At 36.9% G+C, this 25846-nt stretch overlaps 1 protein-coding gene across 1 annotated transcript; it reads left to right on the top strand.

The window, feature by feature from the left end:
* Window positions 1-1281: 1281 nt before the first annotated feature.
* LOC149842936 (uncharacterized) lies at window positions 1282-3190 on the top strand. The gene is made up of 3 exons (XM_089999516.1): window positions 1282-1368; window positions 1461-1581; window positions 2694-3190. The coding sequence occupies exons 1-3, from the start codon at window positions 1292-1294 to the stop codon at window positions 2811-2813; spliced, it is 318 nt and encodes a 105-aa protein (XP_089855642.1). The 5' UTR covers window positions 1282-1291; the 3' UTR covers window positions 2814-3190.
* Window positions 3191-25846: the final 22656 nt, after the last annotated feature.

The raw sequence follows: 25846 nt of genomic DNA, 5'->3' as shown, positions 1-25846 counted from the left end.
CACGGATGGATCCGGATAGGCCCAAGAGTGGACCCAACGAGGGGGGGGGGGTGTCGCGGGTCACAAGTCCAGTCAACCCAGACCCATACATGTATGCGTGTTAAAAAAAAAAACTCACGATAAAAAAAAAGACACGCAAACCCTAAAAAGGGTTTGCGTTTGAAATAAAAAGGAAGAGGGGGGGGGTTGCGGTTTCATGCAGCCGCTGGAGAGTGGGGTAACTGATCCCCACTCTGCCACGATCTCTCGCCCTTCTCCCCGATCGTCTTCCCCATTTCTACTCTAACTCTCTCTCCCTCACCTTTTTAAAACCCTTCTCTCTCTCCCTTTTCGTTCTCTCTTCCTCTCCCTCTCGTTTTCCTTTCTTTCTTGCCCCAGCTGGTGAAAAGACACACAGTGGTGAGGGTTACTTCAGATTTCCATCTCTCTCGTTCATGTTCGCGGAGTCGGCGTGAATAGGGCTCGGTTTCACGACAGCTAGAGTGAAGCAATCGAACAAATTTGGGGGTTTCGGTTCAAAGGTAGGGTTTTACTGTGTTTGAGTACATCAGTTGAATAAGAGATCATCAAGTTTTCACTTTAACTTGTTAATAGTTACTTTTAGCATATGGTTATTTGGATTAACATGAAATAAATTTTGTATATCTATGAGTTTGATTTGAGTCTGCTATTGTTCATATATGCTAGTTAGAGACTTCTAATTGTGATCGGACAAAACATTGGGAGCTTTATACTTGAACTTGTTTACTTGTGATAAAAAAATTGAATATGTGATTAATAAACGAGTGTTTACTTATCTGATTAGATACTAATTCCTGTTATGTTTTTGTGAGTTATAATTGTGATATGCAATAAGTTAAATTAATGTTACTTATTTGTTATGCTTTACTGCTTATATTTAATCATACACATTGACTTTTTTTCTTGGGCTCTTCACTTCGTAGGGAAGGGAGGCTCCTGCTTGTTGCAGAGGACGATATAAAAGAGGGGAAGAAGATAGAAAAAGAGGAGACGAGATGTGATTAAAGAAGCACAAGCGGAACCAGAAGGTGTTGAGGTTCTACTCGACATGCTATGACTTCAGGGAGCCCTTCAAGGTGCTCTGCGATGGCACCTTTGTCCACCACCTCCTCCTCCGCAAGCTCGGCCCTCCCACCGAAATCCTCTCCTCCCTCCTCTCCGCTCGAACCTTCATCTTCGTCACCAGGTTGCTATTTGTGTCTTCTCCTCCTCCTGCTGCTCCTCCTCTCCTTTCTTCCCATCTTAACCCCTCTTCTTTCTCTTCAGGTGCATGCTTTCGGAGCTTAAGCGGCTTGGGGAACCCTTCTCCGAATCGCTGAAAACCGCGCTCAGCCTCACCATCACCAAGTCTCTCATCATCGTCACTATCATCTTCTTCTTTGTCTTTCTCTTTCTCTTTCTCTTGTTGTTGTGTTTAAGAAGTTTGATGCTGGTTGCAGATGCAAGCACGAGAAGCGGAATTCTGCTTCCGACTGCATCGAGGCGATCGTCAAGGGCAACAACCCCGGCCACTTCTTCGTTGCTAGCCAAGACGCCAACCTCCGCAAGAAGTTTCAAGAGGTTTGATTTTGCGTTTTCCCTCTCTCTTACTCTTTATCGCATTTCCCTTCCATTTTTTTAGGCTTTTGCAGTTGGGTACTCTCAACTTAGCATTCTCTATCTGTAGATATCCATGGCGGTTCTTTAGTATCTTGTTGAACAAATGAGTTCTATAGATGTATGTCGGCCTTTGTAAAGTAGTATCTTTAGCAATAAGTGAGGAGTGTGCATTTGGAAGCGGGGCCACTTGATAATACATGCCGAAGATTGTTCCATTGCCTTTGCACATCGATCTTTTTATTAGTGAATGTGTGAATGTAGCTCGTAAGCAATGAAATAAGGAATGGCTTAACAATTTGAATTGCAACACCTGAGACATCGCAGAACAATGACCTTTCTTGAGAATTTTGGTAGTTTGGTATCACAATAATTCTCATGATTCAACCCCATTTGCTAGGTTATCCCTCATAAACACAAGAGAAAGAATATCAACAGATGAGAAACACTAGCTTCTCTTGAGATATTCATTATCTTTTGTTGATTCTACAATCTTGTGTATCTTTAAGGCTTTTGATTATGAAGATGTGTGTGAAAAGTGAATAAATTGCACAGAAGGAGCAGAATAATATTGGCTGGTGATATGCAATGTAACATATCTGTTCTCCAACTTTTATGAAATGTATATAAATCTCCCAGAAAGAGCATAACCATATCTGCATCTTATATGCTATTATATGATTCATCTTCCCTAAAATGCTTAATCATCAAACCAAGTAGTTGGTAGGAGAGGATGATGCTCTGAAGTGGTTTCTCTATTAAGCTTTCTATAGCTTTCAGCTTTCCATATATTACAAAACCTGGCATTTGGTTTCATGTTTCTCAGCCTGGTAACAAATTTTGTTGTTTTTCAGCTTTCTGCTCCTTTGTGAGGAGTATTGAAATGAATATTGCCTACTGCTGTTTGGATCTTGTACTTCTTCTGCGTTGACATATTTGTTGGATCAATTGAACTATGAGCATTCTGGCAAGTTTACATATCTGGTTTTCTTATGCCAGATGCATTTGTAATGTTATAATAAACCATTTAATCATGGTGATTTGCTTGCTAAATATGCATGTTTTTCATCTTGCAGATACCAGGCATCCCCGTAATATATGCATTGAAAAATGCTCTGTTCCTTGATCAACCATCGGCGTGTCATCTCCAGTTTGTGAAAACAGCTGAAGAGGAGCGTCTTGGAATTGGAATTTGAGATGATAAAGAAAAGGGAAAAGAAGAGACTTGCCAACAAAGGTGCAACAGATGGTGCTGAAAGTTCAGGAGGACATGGCGTAGAAGGAAGAGTCATGCAAAACATGCGTAAAAACTGGTTGTTTAATACAAAAGATAAGACTAAGTTCAAACAAAAAAGAACAAAGCTTAGTAGCATGGATCCCCTTCACTTGTTCTCTAGAACTGCGTTTGATCAGCGATACATATTTCATCACAACAATGACTTCTCCAATCTATCCCGAATGTGTGTATGTGGCATATTACATCTTGGACTTCTTGTCATGTTAATGAGGAACTTAAACTCATGGACCTGTTCATGCCCTAAAATAAAGCATTACATACTATTGTTTCTTGGCATGCCTTTCGGGTTGTTTTGTAGTGATAGAAGGATAATTTTATCCTGTCATGTTGAATTGGTTATTTTATATTTTTTACCAACAAATATCAGCTAAACTAATAATATCTTATTTCGTCTTTGATGGTGCTCCATCAAGTTATCCTCTATGAATTTATGTTTATATTTCGTTCTTGTAGGGTCCAAATCCATTATCATGCAAAAAGAAAAAGAATCCAAAAGGTCCCATCGCTGCTTGAAAATGGGTGAGTGTATCCATATTTAATAGGCCTTTTCAAATGTCTTTCTAGATATCTTTGCTGACCTTTTGCGGTTGCTATTACTTATTTTGTCTTTGAGCATATTGAACCTAAATTTATTTTAATTGCTTAGCAAAGGTAAACTAAATGAAATTACTAAAACACTCAAGGTGATTTTTTTTTTTTCAAATTTAAATTGTTGCTTTCTAGGGTGGGCTATGTCTTTTTAGATAGTAATTTTATTTGTAAAATTACAGTCTTTTTTCAACCCTAAAAGTAATGACAAAATTTTCAAACTGTCGCCTTCTGAAGGGTGTTTTGATAATTTCAATTAGTTGGATGTTATAGAAATGTTTAAAATGTGTGTGTACCATACTATCTGGTGGAAAGTCATATGTGAATTCTATTCGATCCATAATTATGAGAAGCTACTTAAAACCTTGAAGGCTTGTTTTCCTAGCTGCTGACTTGCAAAGTGTGAAACTGTGTGCATCTGAATCTCGCTTTCGAGAAATGGAAAATGTGTATCTCTCGAGATGAAAAAGAACTAACTTGATATTACAAATGTCTTTCTCATGTTAAAAGCATTGTACTTTCTTTTCCCAAATTTATTTCTTTATTATAAAATCTATGTACATAATGAATATTTTTTATAAAATTACTTAATTCATCTTAAGTAAAGCACACAATGTTTTGATTCTACTCATTTTTATTGTTGTTTCTTACCTTCTTGCGCTTCCTAAACATCACATTTCATGCATCCAAGCATTTCTTAAACACATGCTTCATGTATTGCCTTTTGCACCTTCTTATTCTGGTAATTGTGGTTCAATTTAACCCCATAGATGCCTACAACATTGTTGCTTAGCAGCCAACACACTATGTATTGTCATTAAGCATAAAAATCCCTAATTTTTTTATCACAAAAATTTGTTGTATTGTGGTCTGTTGAACTCTTGAAAGGCCTTATTTGGCATTGCAATGCATGATTCAAAGCATGTTTCTTACTAAACAAGCTATGTAGCTTGATCCACAAACCTTATAAGAAACACATTACAGTATATATAAATATGCATATACGTGCGCACACACACACACACACACATACGTTGTAACTTACCTTTAAGAAAATATTAAGCTTTTTTTAATTCCTAAAATGTAAGGGATTATTAAATTGATGAAAAAGTATCTGGAAGAGATTGGCGTCCTTCACTATTTCATGGAAGAAAAATTGATGCCTATTTAAATGATTGGGGAGCAAAAAGTTTTGACTAGAGTATTGTGAAACTCTTCCTTTTGATCGAGGTGTCATAGAATCTAGTGAGATGTGTAGGATTTTGTCTAGGAATCTTTTCACAAGTAGTAACATTTATTTCTTCAAAAGGTGAATTTAAGAATTTTGATCTTTGTTTTGGACCGGTTGTATTGCTCAAGGAAAATATCTGCGACTTTGGGAATTTTTAGCTGCCTAATTTGTTTGAGATTTATCTTGGAGCGGTTGGATGATCATAAGACCTTTTATAAGTAGTAATGTTATTTATTTCTTTAAAAGTTGAAAAAAGGATTTTGATCTTTGTTTTGCATCGCTTGTATTGCTCAAAGAAAATAGCTGGGACGTTGAGGTTTTTTAGCTGGCTAATTTGTTTGAAATTTATCTTGGAGTGGTTAGATTATCATAAGACCTTTCATGAATAGAAATGTTATTTATTTCTCAAAAAAGGGAAAAAAGGATTCGTCCCAACTGCAGTATAACACAAATTCACTAGTGAGACACAAAACCTCCTTAAGTATTCGTTCTACCAATCAAAGATTCAATATTAATTTAACTGCAATAGTTCATACTCAGCGGCGTTCCAACAGTACCTTCACCAATCGCCATTAAGGCACTGTAATTCTTGTAATTCTTATGAATACATTAATTCCTCTTCTTATAACGTATTATCCAGCAAACAGATGGACTCACAACGATTATCAAGCACCTCGATTTAACTGTGCGGAACAAAAAACTGAAACAAGTTCCAAAAACAAACTCCTCGAACTACGACTCAAAAGAAGAAAAAAAAACTACCTATTAGCATATTCCAACCAATATCCGAAAAAGGCTAAAACCCTAAACGGCAGAAAACACCAACGAACACAAAACTGAGAAAAATTATCCAAAAAAAAAATATGATGCCTAAAAACTAGAGAAAGAGATAGAGATATCTCATGGTAAAATACCTCAGAGACCTCCTGATATCTCTCTGATCACTGAAAAAATTTAGCGTTCTCTCTGTTGGTGAGGTGAGCTCTCTTAGCTCTACAAGACAAAACCTGAACCCTAATTTGAGATGGCGCCCTTTGTTTCCCCCTTTATAGTTGGTGAGGTTGCTTCAACGATTCAGATGTTATCCGACACCCAACCCGAATCCGGTTGCTATTACGAATCCAGTTAATTATGAGATTCAGATTCGACATAGAATTTTATAATAGAATTTGTGGATATCTGATTCTGACGGACATCCAGATCCAATTCATGTAAATAATCAGATTCGATATTAGCCTTTCTTCATTTGAATCCGATTAGCCAATACGTGATTAGTCGAATTCAATAAAGGTTACATCCAACCGGAATCTCAACCGATCGAAGAGGTAGGGATGTAAATGGTTCAGATTAGGATAGGATGGTGAAAAAGCTTCTAGCTTTTTTTTTACATGTAAACAGATTCATATATCCCTCAAATTCATATAATTATTGGATTTGGTAGCAAAAAAAATCAAAACCGTATCCACATTCACTTATAATCGAGAGCATGCGACCTGACAAATCACTTTTAGAAAAGTTATTTGGCATCCTCACCGTCCACAACATAGGTCGTTGTGGGATGAAGCAATAGACTGTGAAGATGTCAGTGACTTGATAGATCATAGATCTGCTCTTCTTATAATGGGATATGGTTTTGGCTTACCAAATGCAATTGGATGGATAAAATCCGATTCACTGGCATCCCTGCCAAGAGGGGTAAGAAAGTCTTAGACCAAAATAACAAAATTATCCAAAAACTATTTTGAAAACGATAAAAATATGCAATCTGTCACTAATTGAATCAAATCTAGTTGTTTTTTTTAATCCGACCATTTCAAGGATTTTTTTTGTTTAGTTTTATTTTTAATAATTATATTAAAAAAAGACTTAACGAACCAATTCAAGACATAAACTGCTCGATTCATGCTGTTTCGAATCGTTAAGGGCCTAATTGGATCTAAATCTATCAACTTCAATCTAATTCAGATTGATTTTGATCACAATGGGATCAATGCAAAAGCATAAAACTTATCTCCACTTATTTTTTTACTTTAAATCATGCTGGAAAACAGGTCAGATCCATTTGGATCAGCAATCTGAGTAGGACCCATGTTTCGAAATGTTCCCAGTAACGTAGTCGCAAAATCCCATTCTCGCTATTTTCTCAGCAAGGGAAAATATGGCAATAAACTATAATTTTAAAACAAATATGAGTATATACTTGAAAATTGTAAGAAAACTTTGAAAACATATATACAATTTTTTAAATAATTAAAAACTATAAAAATAGCAATGGTATATATTGGAAATAGGCGACATTAAAAAATTTTCTTGATGATTTTGGGAAGTTCATTGTATGGCAAAGCCTCACAAAATAATGAAAAGATTTTTAAAAAATCACAAATAGTAATACATTAGCGCGATTAATGTAAAACCTGTAAAATTTTTAGATTTTAAAGAATTCAGTTTTATCGTTTAATTAGAAATGCATTTCTACTTTTTATTTACAAATATTGATATTATACATGCTCAATTACTGAGTTTTGTTTAATAAGAGTAAAATTGGTATTTTCAAAATTATTTCAAACAAAATATTATTAAATATTTAAATTATCATGCAAAATAATAGTTTTAGTAAGTCACAAATTCATCTAGAGGTATTTTCAAGGTGTTTTGAACTTAAATAGATTTATGGCGCTATTTGGCGTTAATTAGATTACGAGAATTTGTTTACATTGAAAAAATTGAGATTCTGAGTTAAGAGAGGTTTCTTACGTCAATTGTAATTACAGGTGCATTCACATAATTTATTGGAAGATCACGGGCAATTACGTAGTCGTTCTATATAAAGCCCACTCCATTGCTTGATTCCTCAATGGTGTAAGAGAGAGAGAGAGAGAGAAAGAGAGAGAGAGAGATGGTTAAATCTAGGAGAAAACTCGTTTTACGACCAAAACTCAGAATTTTACGATCTCTGGCTGACTCTAAATCGGTACGTTCATAATTGTTGTTGTTGCTGTGTGTGGAGAGGGAGGGTGGTGTATGTTCTCCCCCGAAGACGCACTGAATCCCACATCTCATGTTTGGGGGTCCAAATGAGTGCCACGTATATAAGCACATGGGGCGTGTATTCCCGTGCGGTTGCAAAGACTTAAGTACCCTTTCTTGCTATTCTTGCCATGAAACGACGATTTGAGAAAATGACAAAAATGTCCTCCATTCAAAAAAAGAAAAACAATGGCTAAAAAAAAGGACAAAAATGTCCTCCATCCATAAAGTCGAGGATGATGTTGACTCTTCAAAGTCTAAACAGTGAAACGAACCTGAAGCACTCTTTCTTTTCTGTGTGAACTTTTCGTCGTAATCTTCTTCTTTCTTCTCTGTGAAACACTGTAACCCCCCCCCTCTCTCTCTATCTCTCTCTCTAGAAAGAGAGAGAGAGAGAGAGAAGAAATTAAGGGAGGCAAGGAATCGGCGATCCGATGGTGATTATCATCCTCTTTCTGTTAGCAGTGGCCGGAATATTGCCCTCATCCAGTGGGCAACCGACTACGGTGGTCCCTTTGCCGCCTTCGAGGGACACATACAACAGAATCTTCCTCCAGTACACCTACAATGGAGTCTTTCAAAGAATAATCCGTCTACCCCTACGTCGGCAATACTTCCGATCAGGGCTATGCCTTCCAGGCTACCCTGATGTTGCTCAACACGGGCGTTCGCACCCTCAAGTCTTGGCGGGCATTCATCAGGTTCTGCCACCACGAGGTCCTCATCTCGACCTTCGGCGCTGTGATCTCCGACAGGACCCACCTCTCTGCCAAATCAATGGCAAATCGCTATGCAATTTTCGTAAATCGCTATATCGAGTAGCGATTTACGAAAATCGCTATATCAAGTAGCGATTTACGAAAATCGCGTAGCGAAAATAAATGGCAAATCGCTATGCGATTTTTGTAAATTACTAAATCGAGTAGCGATTTACGAAAATTGAGTAGCAAAAAAATAGAAAATTGCTAAATCGAGTAGCGAACTCGATTTATGAAAATTGAGTAGTGAAAAAAAACAGAAAATCACGAGAAAAGGTGTTACCAGTGTTGTGAAAAGCGTTGAGGCATAGCGAGGCGCTCCACCAAAATCTAAGGCGAGGCGTAAGCCTCGAGGCGCAAAGCGTAAGCCTCAAAATTTTGTTTTATTAAAACTTAAAAAAAACTATAAAAATTATCTAACATTATAAATAAATAAAAAATGCTTTATTGATGAAGCAACAACCAATGAAAAATAAAAAATCTCAAATAAATACGAAAAAATATGAGATTAACATGTAAAAGTAATATTAATGCAACAACTTGATCTATGTAAGTATCTAAGAAATAAAATATGAGCAATCATTCAATAAAAAATTAACATTAACAACAAAATGCATATTAGCACTGACAACATCATGTCATAATTAGAAAATGCATGTTAACATTAACAACCAAATGTTAATATATTTATCCAAAACTCTTCAAAATGAAAGTGTTAACATTCATAATTACAACTCAAAGACCCAAAAAATATATAAATGGCCATAGCTCTATAATATGAATTAGGGCCTAGACTCTTCTTGAGTTTCGTCATCATCAATATCTAAGTCTTTAATGTTATTATCTGAGGAATCCATATAAATAGGTTCTCCTTCATCTTCATTCTCTGACTCTTCATCATTTGCACTTTCTTCCTCCACGTCCTCGGTAACTTCTTTTGCTTTTCTTTTTCCTTCAATAAAAAATCATGTATTAAATATTTATGTTATGTAATTAAAAAATACACTTATATTCATAACAAGGTAAAAGAAATATAGCTTTACCTCGATCTCTTGAAGACCTCTCTTGCCTAGAACCACTTTGTAAATCATGAGGTGAAGTGACCTTTTCAATAGGCACGTGCTCAGTGGCATTTATGTCGAAGTTTGGATCCAACCATGAATCCTCCAACCAATTGGGATCACTAGGCAACACTGGATCTTCCTTATCCACAATCCACTCATCGTCTGAGTCTATATGATCTAGACATATAGGGTCTTTGGTAGCCCTCCTTCTCATATTTCTCTCTCTTAATTTCATATTGTACATTACAAAAACCAATGCATTCATCTTCTCTTGTTCAAGTCTATTCCTTCGGTTTGTATGTACCTATCATTTCAAATCATTGATAATCAATTATAAGATAATTAAACTTATATTAATGTATTTCAAAAATAAAATACAAAGTCACAAACCAATGAGAAAGTACTCCAATTCCTCTCACAGCCCGATGCACTGCACGTCAAACTTAGAATTCGAATTGCAAAATTCATCAACTCAGAATTTTCGTGTCAAAATAAACTCCACCAATCAGCTGCATTCAAATAAAACAATAAAAAATAATAAAAACATTAAGAATGTCATAATTAACAAAAACATAAAAAAAATATTGACAAATAACAACATAATTGCAAACTTACCAGGATTTTTTTAATTTTCTTGTTGTAACAGTTGCCTCTCTACCAAACAACCCCTTTGCTTTTTTAAATGCATCGATTTGTGTTGTAATTTTCAATCGAATATTTGCATCAGAAACCAATTTTTCAACACAATCATAAAAGTCACTCATCACTTCTCCATCTGGGTTGAAGTTGTCAGCATAATGAAAATGTGGATTTAAATAGTAGGCAGCTGCATGCAAAGGCTTATGAAGTTGCAAGTCCCATCATCTATCAATGATATCCCAAATAGGTTTATATTTTATTTCAACCTTGTCAAGGTTTGAAGCAATTTCTTCATTTGCTCTATCCATTGCTTCATACAAAAATCCCATAACAGGTTCATCTGCATCAACTAATCGCAACACTTTCACAAGAGGCAGTGTAGCTTTAATTGCATATGATATGGCAGCCCAAAACTTATGATCATTAAGAACAATATAAGAAATGTTTTTAGCATCATATTTCTTATAGTAATTAGATGATCTAAAATTTGAAGATAAGAACATCGACTTTAACTCTTTCTTATAACATCCAATACTATGAAGTGTGAGATATATTGTGGCAAAACGAGTGACGGCAGGACGTAGAAGTTCTTTCTTCTTTGTGAACTTTCTCATTAAATTTAATACCCATGCATGACTATAAATGTATCTTGTAATTTTTTTTGCCTTTTCCACTGTATCTTTAAAAATTGATATCTTTCCACTATCTTCCAATATAAGATCCAAGCAATGCGCTGCACATGGTGTCCAAAAACATGTTTTTTCTATTGTTAGCATATTCCCAGCTGCAACATAATTTGGTGCATTATCTGTAATGAATTGCACCACATTACTTTCACCAACTTCTTTAACAACTTCTTCAAACAACTTACACAAATTTGCACTAGTTTTTTCCATGTCGCTTATGTCAACAAACTTCAAAAATATTGTTCCAGATGAGCTGTTCACCAGAAAATTAATTAAGTTTCTTCCTTTTCCATCTGTCCAACCATCTGCCATAATGTTGTAACCAACCTTTGGCCATTTCTTTTTGAACTCTTTTAAAATTTCGTCAGTACAATCAACCTCGTCCTTCAAAATCCACGTTCTGATCTCGTGATAAGAAGGTGGTTTGAACCCTCACCCATAATTTACAATAGTTTCTACCATTGCACCAAAATATGGACTATTGCAAAGATTAAATTATAAGGCATTTGCATAAAAAAATCTACCAATAGCACGACATACATTTTTTCTTTCATCCCTTTTGAAAGCAGTATTTATTGTGGTTTGTCATGTTTCTTTATTCACAAAGAGGTCCATAGTACCACCCGTGCTTGTTTTTGCATCACTACATGATCCACTGGTTTCTTTATTCACATTATCGTCGGTTGATGATCCAAAATAAACACTTCTCCCGATATTCAAGTTGTTTTGTTCTTTCTCTTGTTTCTTTTGCTTCTGATCCTTTAGATGATTCTGAAAAAATCTCTTCACATCAGGTGGAACTGTTTCACACATGCTTACACCATGTTTTGTGCTAGCTAAGTGATGTTTTAACCTATAAATGCCTCTCGTAGTCTGTTTATGACAGTAATTGCAAATTACATGTCCTACGAGTTTGGGATCTTTAGTGGGATTTGGAACTTTAACTCCATGATCCCATCCTACATCTCTTCCCATTGTTCAATGGCAAAAATACAATAAGAATCATTATATATATATATATATATATATATATTGAAAACTAATGGAAACACAAACAAACGAAGTCAGTGAGAACTAGAAAATTGTTAGTTTAATTTTTTTTATTTAGGAACCAATTTGAATTACTTGCCACTAAAAAAAGAACACACGTGCAAAGATCAAATTCCTTCATAGCATGCAACCATGCATGACACACACAGTCACATACACACAAATTTTATAAAATCAATGGCTTTCGATGGACAAATTAAAATGTAAAAAATAGCATCAAGAAAAGAAGTAAGAAGAAAGAAAGAACCCATGGAAAAACTAAAAAGGGGAAACAGAAAGTATTTATCTCCCATCTAAATTCAATATAAAAATCAGCTTAAAAGATCAGAGGGAGTAACAGTCCAACATGAATCAACATATTTAAATAATAAAACAGAGTAACAGAATGCAAACTTGAAACAGAGTAACAGTATGCTGATCAAGTTTCCTACAAATAAGCAAACTGATGTTTGTTAATTGTTCTCTTACCATCATTGGAAGGAAACCTAGATGTCGGGTTAGAATCTTACTTCAAGAAGTCAGTCATTTTAAAGAGCATATTTCTTCCTGCAGCAACTTCTGTTGCTTCTTTTTATGTTCCCATAGTTTTTGATATTTCAATGATTAATGTGCTTTGATAAATTCAATGGCTTAAATAACCATGATTAAAAGTGTGTATTAGGATATTTAATTAATTTCAAAATTTCGTGTTTATTTTTTATCCCTGTTCTAAATCCATGTCAATTTGGTTTGTATACTCAGTGATCTTTTTCCACTTGTGATGTCAAGCATAAATTTCAATATTTGTGTACTGCAAGACTATACAAAAGTACACAGATTTTAGGCACTGCAATGTTAATTTTGTGTGTGTATGTGCCTGTGATATTTGTTGTGTTCTCTTAGTTTTAGAACTCTACGAGTTGCTATTTATATGGCCAAGGCTTTGGACTATTGTAGTAGTGAAGGTCATCCATTGTATTATGATCTCAATGCATACAGAGTTCTTTTTTATCAGGTAATAACGTATGCTTGTCTCAAGTGCAGCAAGAATCCTGTATTAGAAAAGTTTGCTGGTCCCATTTAGTTTGAGCTATTTAATTGAGAGAACGTGCCCTTCTCTCAACTCGAAGAGGCTGGAAATAGCTGGAAATTTTGGACTTTGTTTATAGCTTGCAGAGTCCCTGTACAACATCATTGATTTGTTCGCAATTTTTTTCTCTAGGAGAAGTGAATTTTAAAATCTCTCTAAGAATTTCTTGAGACCAGTGGAGCATGCACAGGTGCATAGACAACTTCACGACTTGCTCACAATATTTTCCAGGAGAAATGAGTTTTATCCCTAATTATTATCCTGTCAAGAATTTCCTGAGAACATTAGTGGGGCATGCACACATGGTTGTGGCTGTGTTTCAACTTATATTCTTATTTGTACTTGCAGGATGGTGATCCAAGACTTTCTTGCTTTGGTCTTATGAAAAACAGCAGAGATGGAAAGAGTTATAGCATGAACCTTGCTTATACACTGCCAAAATATTTACGAACTGGTAGCTGATTTCTTGGCATGGGGTTGTCTAATTGTTGGTTGCTTGCCAACATTTTTCTCATAATTTATAATTATTTCTGTAATGCTGGCTAGTGGATACCATCATTATGTTGGCATATCATAGTTTTTTTTTGTGAGAGACGAGAGAAAGACAACGTACCTATTTTCTGGGCTCAACCACGAAAGAGAGCCTGTGTGTGAACGATGAGAGAGAGAAGTTGCGTGATACACACAGTCACATACATGAGAGACGAGAGAGAGTACAAGCATGTGAGAGACAAGACGAGAGAGAGTACATGCATGTGAGAGAGAACATACCTATATTCTGGGCTCAACCACGAGAGAGCCTGCGTGTGAACGACGAGAGAGAGAGAGAAACAAAATACAAAAATAAAACCCTAATTAGGGTCGGGCGCTCTATGTTTATACCCCAACTTTTAGTCAAATCTGGGCTTTGACCCTAATTTGACCAAAAGCAGTAAAGACGTATACGCCTCATTTTGAGGCGCGCCTCGCCTCGAGGCGTGCGTCTCAAGGCGTATGAGGCGCACGCCTTAGAGTTTTTGCGTTTTATTCATACGCCTCAAGGCATAAAGCCCCTCGCCTTGAGGCGAGGCACGCTTTTTATGCCTTGAGGCACATTTTTTTAATAACACTGGGTGTTACGAAAACCTCGAGCAAGAAACAACCGAAAGAAACATATGAGCGTCACGATCAAACAAAACACTTTATTGCTCTTTTTCGACAGTTACAAGAGGGAAAAAAAAGAAAGAAATTATACAAGACCCAAAAATAAAATTTGTTCTGGAGGGACCCTCACCGGGGGGAGCCCCCGGACCCCCCCCCCCCCCTTGTAAGGGAAAAAACTCTGAACCAAGCTCTACAACTCATCAAGTTGAACCATGCTACAACATAGGATCGTCTGTTGGATATGCACAGAGGTAGTGTGCAGGTCAGTCGGTGCTTGATGGAGCAGTGTAGGATCGTCTGCTGGATGTGCACAGAAGCAGAAAAAGAAGGGAGAGAGTGAGAGAGGGTTGATGTTCATGACCTTCTTCAGGGTGGATTCCTTTCTCAGATAATCCTGCAGTGTAGTGACTGGGCCTTAAATAAGCATCTTCGGGGTATTTAAGTCTTTGCAACTGCTCTTTTTCTAAAAATCATTGTTTTTATGACACCAATGAAGGGTGCTCTGATGCTAACTGATGCTGACAAACATGGGATACGAGCTACACGTGCTTACATATGTGATGCTCATTGGGACCCCCGAACACAAGATGTAGCTAACGGTCGGGGGGGGGGGGGGGACATATATCCTGCTTCGTCGTGTGTGTGGTTGGTGTGAGTTCGTCTCTCTCTTAGGAATCAGGTTGAGATCAGCTAAATTTTGTTGGTTATTGGTAGGTTAGGAGGGCGTCAATTTTCTCGGATGTCGTCCAATACATTCAAGAATTGAAGACCAAAATTGAGGCTCTCGAGATGAACCAGAACGAATCTGAAGTACCCTTAGTTTGTGTCAATTTCATTCTTCTTTTTCTTTCATCTCCATATATTTGGCACACATTGTGGAGAGATTCTTTCTGCAACTGCGGTTCATTATTGATGACAAATTGAAGGTGGTGGACTGGGTTGGCTGCTTGCAGGTGGTCAAAGTGGAGAATTATGAGAATGGGTTATGTGGCATCAGAGTGTGGTGCTGTGAGAAGGTGGAAGGGTTGCTGGTGCGGGTGCAGGAAGGGCTGGAGGCATTGGGGGTGGAGGTGATGCACGCTAGGGTGTGTTGTAAGGATTGTTTCAGCATGGAAACCTTTGGGAAGGAGGTGGGACAGAGTGTTAATGTTTAAGTGATGAAGGAGACCTTGGTCAATGCGCTCATGAAGGTCAAGGCAACCAAAAAAATTTGGCGTTGATTGTGTACTTGTATAAATAGGGTGTGTGTGAGTGTGCATGAGAGAGAGAATGTGGGTGTGTCTGTTCTAGAGGAGCTGCCTAAAGCAAGCTTGGGCATCAACCTCCATAGTGAGGCCTGCCCACGCCCAAGAAAAGAGGTGTTGAAAAGACTTGCAATCGCCATAATAAGTGATGCGCAGATTCAACTTTGCTGAGGCATGTGAACACCACTAAAAAAGCCAAAGCCAGTAGCATATATTTGGTTCAACTTCATTCTTGCTTCCAGCAATCCCATGGAGAAAACTATCTCATGCCATAAAAATGTAAGATGAAACCACAATGTTCACATCTTGCCTTTTCACTTGAGAGAGCGTTGAAAATAAACTAACAAGAAATACTAAATTTTCCTTCTTGCATTTAACAAAGAACTGATAGTATAAACTTGGTTAGGTTGAGAGAGCTAGTGTTGAAATGAACAATCTAAACCAGCAATTATTTTATAAGCTTCAACTCTTCTTTTCAGTTGAAAGGTAATCACTTCGGTTCCTCTTGTTCCTCCTTGCGACCATAGCGTCGATTGAACTTTGCAATTTGACCAACACTCTGGGCCATTTGACGCTTGGCTCTGAAATGGTAGACTTTGCCAACATGATGTATCTTTGTCATCATCACCTGGATCAATCTCCCAGAAGGCGTTACATATGAGATCCACTGCAGTTGTGGATGCAATCGTTTCCTCATTTCTGCCTCTCTGAAGCCATAAGACAATTTATCAAAAAATCACAGAAAACAGTTACAGCATTAACCAAACAGAGATGCCATTGACTTAGACAAATTGATCCACAATTTTGTGGCTGAGCTATTGGGCTTGACAAACAAATCACAACAGCTCTCTACTGCCACATGCAAGTTGTGGGCTTATGTCAGCCCATTTTTCAGAGAACACCTTTACCTTTCAACTGCGTGCACATAACACATATGCACACACCACTATTTGAGTAGTTTCTAGTCGTGTGGGCATTAACACCTGAGTGTCCATGCATGTTTGTAAAAGGGTGTAAACACCCCAAATTTTCACTCACCTTCTTGACATCGCCCTCAATCGGCACATTTCAGTTCTCCGGAAGCAATGAAGGGCAAAATGGTCATTTTCGAGATTAAACCTTGCAGAAAGTCCAAAATTTCATTCTTGAGCCTCAAAATTTCCATATTTAGGTTCAGAGACATCTTCAAATGGCAAAATTTTAAAATCCTTTTTCTGGACAAAAAGCTAAAATTTCCAAGTCCGAGCTCAGAGTGACATTTCGTAGAACATGTCTTTGCATAGCATTGCGTCATTTCACTGCACAGCATGTCATTTTGAGATCCAAAACTCCTGATTTTCAAAATTGTCAATCTAGATTTGATTTTTAAACTTTTTCAAGTTGATTTTTAAAACCCTGGGTATTCAAAATTACCAATTTTTCTCATTTTACCCCCAGGACTTTGAATTACAAAAAATTTCTGAAGAAAAACAATCTGGATATTTGGATATTGATTTTAAAGATTTTATCTCAAAACTTTTTGCAAAAGATTTTAAACCTCTTTACAAAATTTTTTACATGTATCCATATTTTTGCCCTGAAAAACCAAATTTTCCAAATTCTTGAAAAACAAATAATGTTTTATCTCGTATCTTCAAATAAATGGAGCGGGACCTGCCTTTGAATTAGCATCATACTCAGACTCTCAAGTAAGTTGTTTATTCTGAGGCGGGACCCACCCGAAGTTCATACCAATTTGCAAATTTTTCCTAATTTCTCAATATTTATTTATTTATTTATTTATTTATTTATTTATTTTTTTAGTTAGCGGGCCCACACACATGTGGCACCCCAATTGAAAATAAAAGACTTGCAAAAAAAAAAAAAAACTTTATTTTCAAAAGGATTTTAAAAGTGGGTTGAGATGGCATTTCCATAAAAGCCTCTCATTTATTTCAATACTCACTTTTTATTTTATTTCTTTTATTGATTTGTTTAAATAAAAAAAAATTAGAAGGAGGCAGCCTTAAATGGTACAGCCGAACTTCCCAAAAAAACAAATAAGTTTCATTTTTACCTAGAACTTAGGCAAATGAAATGAAACATTTGAAAAAAAAAAAAAACCCAAGATGCGCCCTTTTGAAAACGACAACATTAAAGTTTCAATTTGAAATTTTTTTTAAAAAGACCATAACGGAAGCTCAAGGTTGCGGTTTTTCTTCAAAAGACAGAAAGTTTTAAAAAGGGAGGGCTGGCTGATTGAAAAGGAGGCCGATGGAATTGGAGGCGTTTTTGGGTTTTGCAGGGTCTTCACCACCAGCGCCATTGTCCATTGAACGTGAAGGAGTTTGCATCTTCTTCAGTCCCAGCCGTAGGAGAGGCCACCACCAGCACCATCCTTCACTTTTCCTTCAGCCTTCAGCCCCAGCCAGTTGCTATCCAGACCCTTCTTCAGTCCAACAGGAGAGTCGACCACCCTTCTTGTTGTCTACCATGTCAAGCTGGTGCAGAGGATCCAAGTAGCTTGTTCCCTCAACTTTTTTTCAGGCCAGCCACAACCCAACCAGTGTTTTCATCACTTGCCTTCAATCCAGCGTCTTCCCATTGTCTTCAGTCCATCAGGCTTGTTCCCTCTTTTCTCTTCAGCCCAGCCGCCAGACATTTCAATGATTCCTGCATCCCCACTTCAACCCATCATCTCCAGTCAACATTTTGCCCCTGTTCTTCAACCCATCCACTCCAACCTATCATCTTCAGCCAACGTTGCTTACCCTTTTCTGCAGTCCAGCCAGGAAACCGTCTCCTTGTCTTCAGCCCATCATCAGAGGGAACCTGCAAGCATACCATCCATAAGGGGCTCACTCTCCATTAGCAAACTCTATTGAACCTGCAGCTACCCAATTTTTTGTAGTGGCTGTGTAACATTTTCAGAGGTGTGCAGGAAATCCAACAGCTGCTGCCCATCCACCTTCAGCCCAACAGAGGTCCAGCGGTTGCTGCCTAGCTCCTCTCCAGCATAGCCGCAGCAGAGATCCAACTGCTGCCATCCATCTTCAGTTCACCAGCAGGAAATCGCCTCTTTCTCATTGGTGCAGGGGACCAAGAGCTGCACTCTACTCAATATTGAAGAAGAATTTGACTGCCACTTATGAGAGCAAGGAAACTCAAGTTGATATAAAGTTGTTACGTGCACAAGTAAGATTTTATTGCTTTTGTTTTATATCATCTTGTGCAAATGTCTGCCTATATATAGGAAGGTTCATTTGGTTCATTTCTTGGTAATCTGCAGATAATCACGTTGGTATTTCTTATTGGTAATATGTATTTTTGCAGTAGCATGAAGTGTGTTTTTGCATATCTAAACAGAGTTACATAAGCATGAATCTCTATTACAAAAATGTAGCTATATGTGCATTTTATAAGTGACTGCACATTTATTTCCAGAGTTTTGCACATCATTGATAGTAGGATTGAGGCATACTGCTGTCATGCACTTTACCTACAACCCATTTACTGCTGTACATCTATTGTCATTGCCTTTTTGTGTATTTGTATTAATAAATTTTTTTCTTCTTCTTTTTTGTTACATCTTAATGTTTCTATATTGGCTGCTAAAAAGGAAATTGTTCTCTCTTCCTTATTTCTGAGTTTTAGCAAGTGGGCTTTGGTGATATTATGAGCATCAAATGGCTAAAAAATCATTTAGTTAACATTAGGTCTGAAACCTAATGGGGTTCAATGAAATTTGAATATCATCCGTTTGTGTGAGTCACAAGAGACACATGGCAATCGGTTTTTGTAGGGAATGACATGGAGCCAACGGCTCATTTGGGTAGGGTTCGTCAGCCACTTAAGGGTTCTACAACAGTCTCATTATTGTATTAACCCTCAATACTTCAGCCGTTATTTATATCATATCCTTCACAGCTATCACTTATTGTAATCCCTTTGAATCCATACCCTTTCTCTTTTTTGCAGGTGTGCAGTCTTGATATTTGGCCACGTTCATGGATAGATATTTTAATATCTGTTGCCATCTTTTGCACTCTTCGTTATTGATATATAGGGAAGCTCCATACCCATTTTTTTTGAAAATTATTTTGTAATTTGAGAAATACGGCTGTGTAAAATCCCCTACAGAAACTGTATATACCTGTATTTTCTGATTTTACCCATTATATAGAATTTCTCTTAAATGTGTATATTTTCTTATTATAGGTATATATATCAATACATATGTATATCTACCTATATGTATATGTATATATGTATATATATATATGTGTATATATGTCTATATATACATATATCTATATATATATATATATCCCTTCATGTGCATTGGTTATCACATATATTTTTCTTTTCTTTTACTTTTTGTAAATATATCTTTATTATCATATATCATTTATCATAAATTCAAGTATTTCTATATTTACCTGTATATCTTTGTTGTATATAGTATATATACCCATTTTCTTGGTTATCTTGTACTAACTCTCATTTTGCAGGAAAATCTAGAAGATGCTGATTCCTTGGCTCCATTTCAATTTTCTTTTATTTTATGTTATGCAATGTAACAATCCAATGTAAACCTTGGAATAAGATTTACTTTTACTGCTTAGATTAGGCTGCATCTCATATAGTTTGATTTCAGTAATATCCTGATTCTATGATGCATATATCTCAAATTTCACAATTCACCGTGGATGAACACGAATGGCACGTGCACCAACTCTTAGAGAGTTGATGAACTCGGCGGAGTCCATATTTACGGCCCTAGTCGGAATATGGACGAAACCAAGATCCATCATCTCTCTACCAGTCACATTGAGCCTACACTCTTAGGCTATCTTGAGAATGCACCTCATATTTCCCAATGTTTTCAAAATATTGTGAATTAACTCAAATAAACCCTGAATATATTCATGGCCACAGTCAGAATATGTGAAGGATTTACTTTGGCTTAATCCACATTTTTCCAACAAAAATTTCAGAAATCTTTTCAAAGTGCATTCATTCATTCAAATCATCTGCATCATCTGTTTTTCTCATGATTTTCTCAAGAAATTTTCACTTCATGGAATCGATTTCTCAAGAAACTATGAGGATTTCCGAAGTTGGATTTTCCAAATCAAAGTTTTTCCCGTGATTTTCCTTAAAAAGTTATTTTCTTAAGATCCATTTTCAAAATGAATTTTCATATTTTTCAAGAATCAAAATCGATTTTCAGATATTTCAAAGATAAAATTCTTAGGATTTCAATTTCCTAAGTTCTGAATTTCCTTCTCCAATGAGTTTTCCTATAGATTTTCCCTCATTTTCCTAAGAAAATTCTCAAAGTCCAAGTTTTCCTGACAAGTGTTTTCCTTTTCAAATATTTATCTTTTCTCAAGAATTCTTTTCATTTTCTCGAGATTCTCATTTCTTAATGGTTTTCCAAGTCTTTATAAACTTTCGCAAAAAATTTCTGAGATTCTCATTTATTCAAGATTTTCCAAATCTTTATAAACTTTCTCAAAATTTTCCTGAGATTCTCATTTCTTCATGCTTTTCCAAGTCCTTATAAACTTTCTCAAGATTTTCCAAATCTTTATAAAATTCCTTGAGGTTTAAAACCTTCTTCGTCTGAGTTCTTGAGAGATTGATTTCCATCTTTTCCTGAAAAATTTTCAACTCCAAATATTTTCTAAGCATACATCATATTTTCCAACTTGCATTTTACAAAATTGCATAGCACATGCCTGAATTCTCTGTGCATTTAGGATAGAACACAATTTCGATGATTTTACTAAGTCAAGCACAATTTTGGTCCTTGGTTCGATTACCCCTGTTAAAGGCGGCAGGAATGGTCGAACCTCGTACCGACAGGTCGAGCCCCATCCCATGGATTTTCCCGCAATTTTCAAAACAGAGGCGAGTATTTCAAAACAATTTCCAAAATCCGGTCAAGTTTGAATCACGAAAGCATTTTCCTCTCTCTTCCGCAAGGAAGGGAAGACGGGAAAAATTTTGCGACGATGACTGGTTTGGCTACCGTGATGGGACCTGTCTTTGTCTCATCAGAATTGTGCTTGACTTAGTTCAATTATCGAAATTATGTTCACAAAATGTCAGCTCTTTACTTTTTATATCATGCAAACCTAGGAGCCTAGATTCTGACCTAGCTGACATTGACTGCATATAGACTAGGCATCGTTTGGTAGGACCAGATTGAGAAGATATTTTTATGTTCACATAGACTTAGGTCTAAACACAACTCTCCTCAATTTAGGATATGAATGCAAACAATGTATGATTCTCTAAAGATTTTCAAAAGTCTATCTCTCTAGGATTTAGAGCCCTCTATTTCTTGCATGTGATCATTTTTCAAAATCTCCATTACCTATCATTACCCGGTCTTCATGTTTTTGGGCTCTCTTCCAGAACCCTAGTTCGGGACAGAGCCTCACAACTGGGCCAATTATTTGGGTTAACACCCCCTACCACGTACCGCGGGCCACAGTCCGAAGTATATCGGTAGGCGCTCAAGGATGTTGGAAAACCTTACCTTAGAACCGGAGTTGAAATTATATGCCACGTATCTCGAATTTCGGTTCTGGTATATCGGCATAACTGGATTGGACAAAGATGATCTGAGCCTAGAGTTAAGATTAAGGTCCTACAGCTGTTTTCAAAATAATGCATCTAGAGTCAGCCTTTTAGGGAGTGTTGTATGTGCATAAATGTTTGTGCAGGATGTGATTGTTTATATGTTACCTCTATTTCCTTACATTTTCCCAAAATATTTTCAAAATATCCATATTTCTCACATTTTCCTTTATTTCCTAAACCCTGAATGATTTACTCAAATATCTCATTTCTTTCAAAACTCCAGGTGATTTTTCATTCTACCATTCTACTGGATCTCGAATTTCCAACTACATTTTCATCCTGCCTGCAATTTTTCAAAATCATATGTTTTCTTTCCTTGGATTTCAATCATTTGTCTATTTGCCAAATTCTCCATCTTATTTTCCTCATGCATACCTTGACTATTGTGGTGGAAATTGTTTACCCACTTGCCTTCTTCTTATTCTAAATCCATTTGCGGATTGTTTTCCCAAGAGATATCTCTTTCCTTCAAAAATGGTATTTTTCTCGTGGTTGACGACCTCGCCTAGGTAACAAGGCACATTTTCCGTTGTTATTTCTCTTACAAAGAATGACAACACAATTGTCGTGATTTCAGCGGCGACTCCATCCCTAGTAATGGGATATTCTTCCAATTGTCTACCATATCATTTTTTTCCCAATCCAAAATTTCCTTAGAGTCTAATCAAGACTTCATCCTGCAGAGAGCATCCACAACATTTGATGGTTCGAACAAGGTCAGAAAAAAGAACCACATCACCACAGTACTCCTCAGCCTCAGAAGAAGATATGGGCTCCCCGCGATCCGAGAGGAGTCAAGAGCAGCAGCAAGGGGAGGATGGCATAGACCCACAGATGTATGCCATGTTCCAGAAAATGATGACCAAAATGATGAGTGAACAGGCTGGGACTAGTGCAGAGAAGAACTCATTCAGAGAGAAGTTCCATGGGCACAAGGATAAGAAGACTTCCAAGAAGCAAGTTCAGCCAGAGGAAATTTCAGATAAATCAGAATCAGAGGAAGACACCGATAAAGAATATGAGGTGCCTCTGGCATTTCAGAAACAGGGCCGAGAACAAAGGAAGAGTCGCAAATCAAAGAATCAAGTTGCAGAAGATCCCCTGCAGTCACAGTTCAAAGAAATGGCCAAAGTTGTTAAAGACTTGCAAGCTCGCGACAAGGGCAAGAAAGTCTTCACTAGCGAGGATTTTTATGATGGATTAGAAGGAGACGAAGAACTGGAAAATTTGCCCCGCAAGTTCATCAAGTTCGATGGTTCTCGTGATCCCAAAGCCCATCTCGCCATGTTCTTCGCCGAATGCTCCAAATTCAAGAGAGACAATAGGGCCCTATTTCTCTGATTTCCTCGTAGCTTAGAAGGCACTGCCGCCAAGTGGTACTCCGAGCATATCAATCCAATCGAGCTGCGAGAATTCGATAAAGTGGTCAACCTATTCATTGAGCGATTTATGTTCAATACTGAAGCGCTCCCAACATTGAGCCATCTCTGCAATCTAAGGCAAAATGAAAATGAAAAGGCAAGGGACTTCATTCGCAGATGGAGAGAGACATGCAATAAAATGAGGGATCATATATCAGAGAGGCATGCTTTATCGTTGATCCTGAACAACTTCTCACAACCTTTGAGAAGTCTTATCTCCACCTCGCCTTCCAAGTCTTTCATAGAGCTTATTGAACGAGCCAAGTGGCTCGAGATGGGGTTGGAGAACGGTGTCTATGATGGTATCACCCTCGTCAAGAACAATCTAGATCCAAAGAAAAAGGCAAATTTCACCTCCTCTGCAAACATCAGCCGCAATGATAACAAAAGTAGTAAGGGCAACCATGCGGATCGAGAGGAAAGACAGAATAGCAAGCTATCTCAGCCCAACTTTCCACAAAAGGAAAAGATAAAGCGTGAAGGTTGGAGTAATGATCGTGTTTTTACTCCTCTCAAACAAACACTCGAGGAAGCCCTTGAATTCATGCTGACTAAGGGATTAGTGAAGCTCCCAAAGGCCACAACTCCTCCCACCATCATGGGAAGATTCAGGAATCAGTTTTGCAAGTTTCATCGGGCAGTAGGGCATGACATTGATCATTGTTTTGTCTTTAAAAATATTGTTCAGGATTGCATTGACAAGAGCCTCCTTGCTGAAGAGGAAGAAGAAGACGAGCTGGCCATCTTGACCAAGCCTTTCCCAGATCATTCAGAAAATTGATGATGTCAAAGTTCCCTGCTTTCTCCTTTCGTTTTGCCAGTCACCTCATAGGGGCAAATCCGCCCCGTTTTTGCAACCTTTTGGTCAAGTACTTATAAATATGCAGTCTTTTTGTTATCAGTTCTGCTTATCAATAAAATGTCAATTTTCTTCATACAATACTTCTTTCTTTTGCCCCATTAGGGCACCTATTTTCGTTTTAAAAGAATCTTCTTTGCCCATTCTTTTCAAGATGAGGGGCAATCCCAACATCATTCATGAGAGAAATGAAATTACCTATGAGGGTTTTTCAAAAATCGTGAAATTTTGAAAATTTTCTACAAACATCTTCGTTATGATCACCTCAAAAGTTTAATATTTTGGTTCAATCTTTTTCAAAATTCAACCATCGCGGTGATCTTCTTTTCTTAAATTGGTTTCAAACCATTATCTTTAAAATCAACCCTTGTGTTGATTTTCTTTTCCAAAATTAGTGTTAAACCAATTCGTTTTCAAAATCAACCCTCATGATGATCTCTCTTCAAAATCAACTCTCGTGTTGATTCTTCTTTCAAAGATCAGTTCTCACGCTGATCATTCTTCAAAACCAACCTTGCAGTTGATTTTCTTCCCAAAATGATTTCTCACTTTCAAAATAACATTTTCCTTTTACTTTAAAGATCCCATGTGCAAATACTTTCTCACTTCTCATTTTGATTTTATCATTTCAAAGGGATAATATAATTTTGTTTCCTTTCCTCGATTTTTAAGCATCAATAAAATTATTAAGTTTGTCAATAGTTTGGCACCATTTTATTTGCGTCTCTTTCCTTTTCACAATATGTCTATTGTGAAGAATGACCTTGAGGATGTCTCTCAATCAAAAAGCCTGTCACCTTATTCCTCGATTATCCTTCTTTGTATTCAAAATTTTCCTCTCTGGTTACACTGGGGCATTTTTTTGAAAAATCTATCTTTACCTCAAAACATCCTGTATGCAGGCAGGATAAACCAATCTCTCATTTTGCATGTATATGCACCCACTTGCATTAATTTTGCATTCACATTTTCATATTCATTTGCATTTCATTTTGCATCAATTCCCCTTCAGGTTAAGGGATAAACCTGAATCATTTTCCATGATTTTCCAATTTCTATTCATATCCCCGTTCAGGATAAGGGGTTTAATCCTGAAAATCAGACCACATACATCTAAATATGATGGTCTTTTTCATTGCAAGTCAAATAATCCAATCCTCAAACTGGCCATTCTCAAAACTTTCAATCCCAACTCTCGCACTATTGATTTTCAAAAATTCAATCTTCTGATTAAAGATTTTCCTTTAAGATTTGAGCCCTGACTCGAACTTTCCAGCTTTCCTTTGAAGATTTGATTTTAACTCAAGTCTTCTTTCTTTTAAAAATCTAAACTTTCCAGTTTGCCTTGAGATTCGAGCCCTGGCTCGAACTTTCCAGCTTTCCTTTGAAAATTTGAGTTTTTAACTCAAGTCTTCTTCCCTTCAAAATCTAAAATTTCCAGTTTCCTTTTAAGATTTGAGCCCTGACTCAAACTTACCTGGTTTCCTTCGAAGATTTGAGTTTAACTCAAGTTTTCTTTC

This window comes from Nuphar pumila, chromosome 3, assembly GCF_984573655.1.
Source record: "Nuphar pumila chromosome 3, dmNupPumi1.hap1.1, whole genome shotgun sequence".
NCBI lineage: Eukaryota > Viridiplantae > Streptophyta > Magnoliopsida > Nymphaeales > Nymphaeaceae > Nuphar > Nuphar pumila.
The sequence above is the reverse complement of the archived record's forward strand: the minus strand, read 5'-3'. Positions and strand labels throughout refer to the sequence as shown.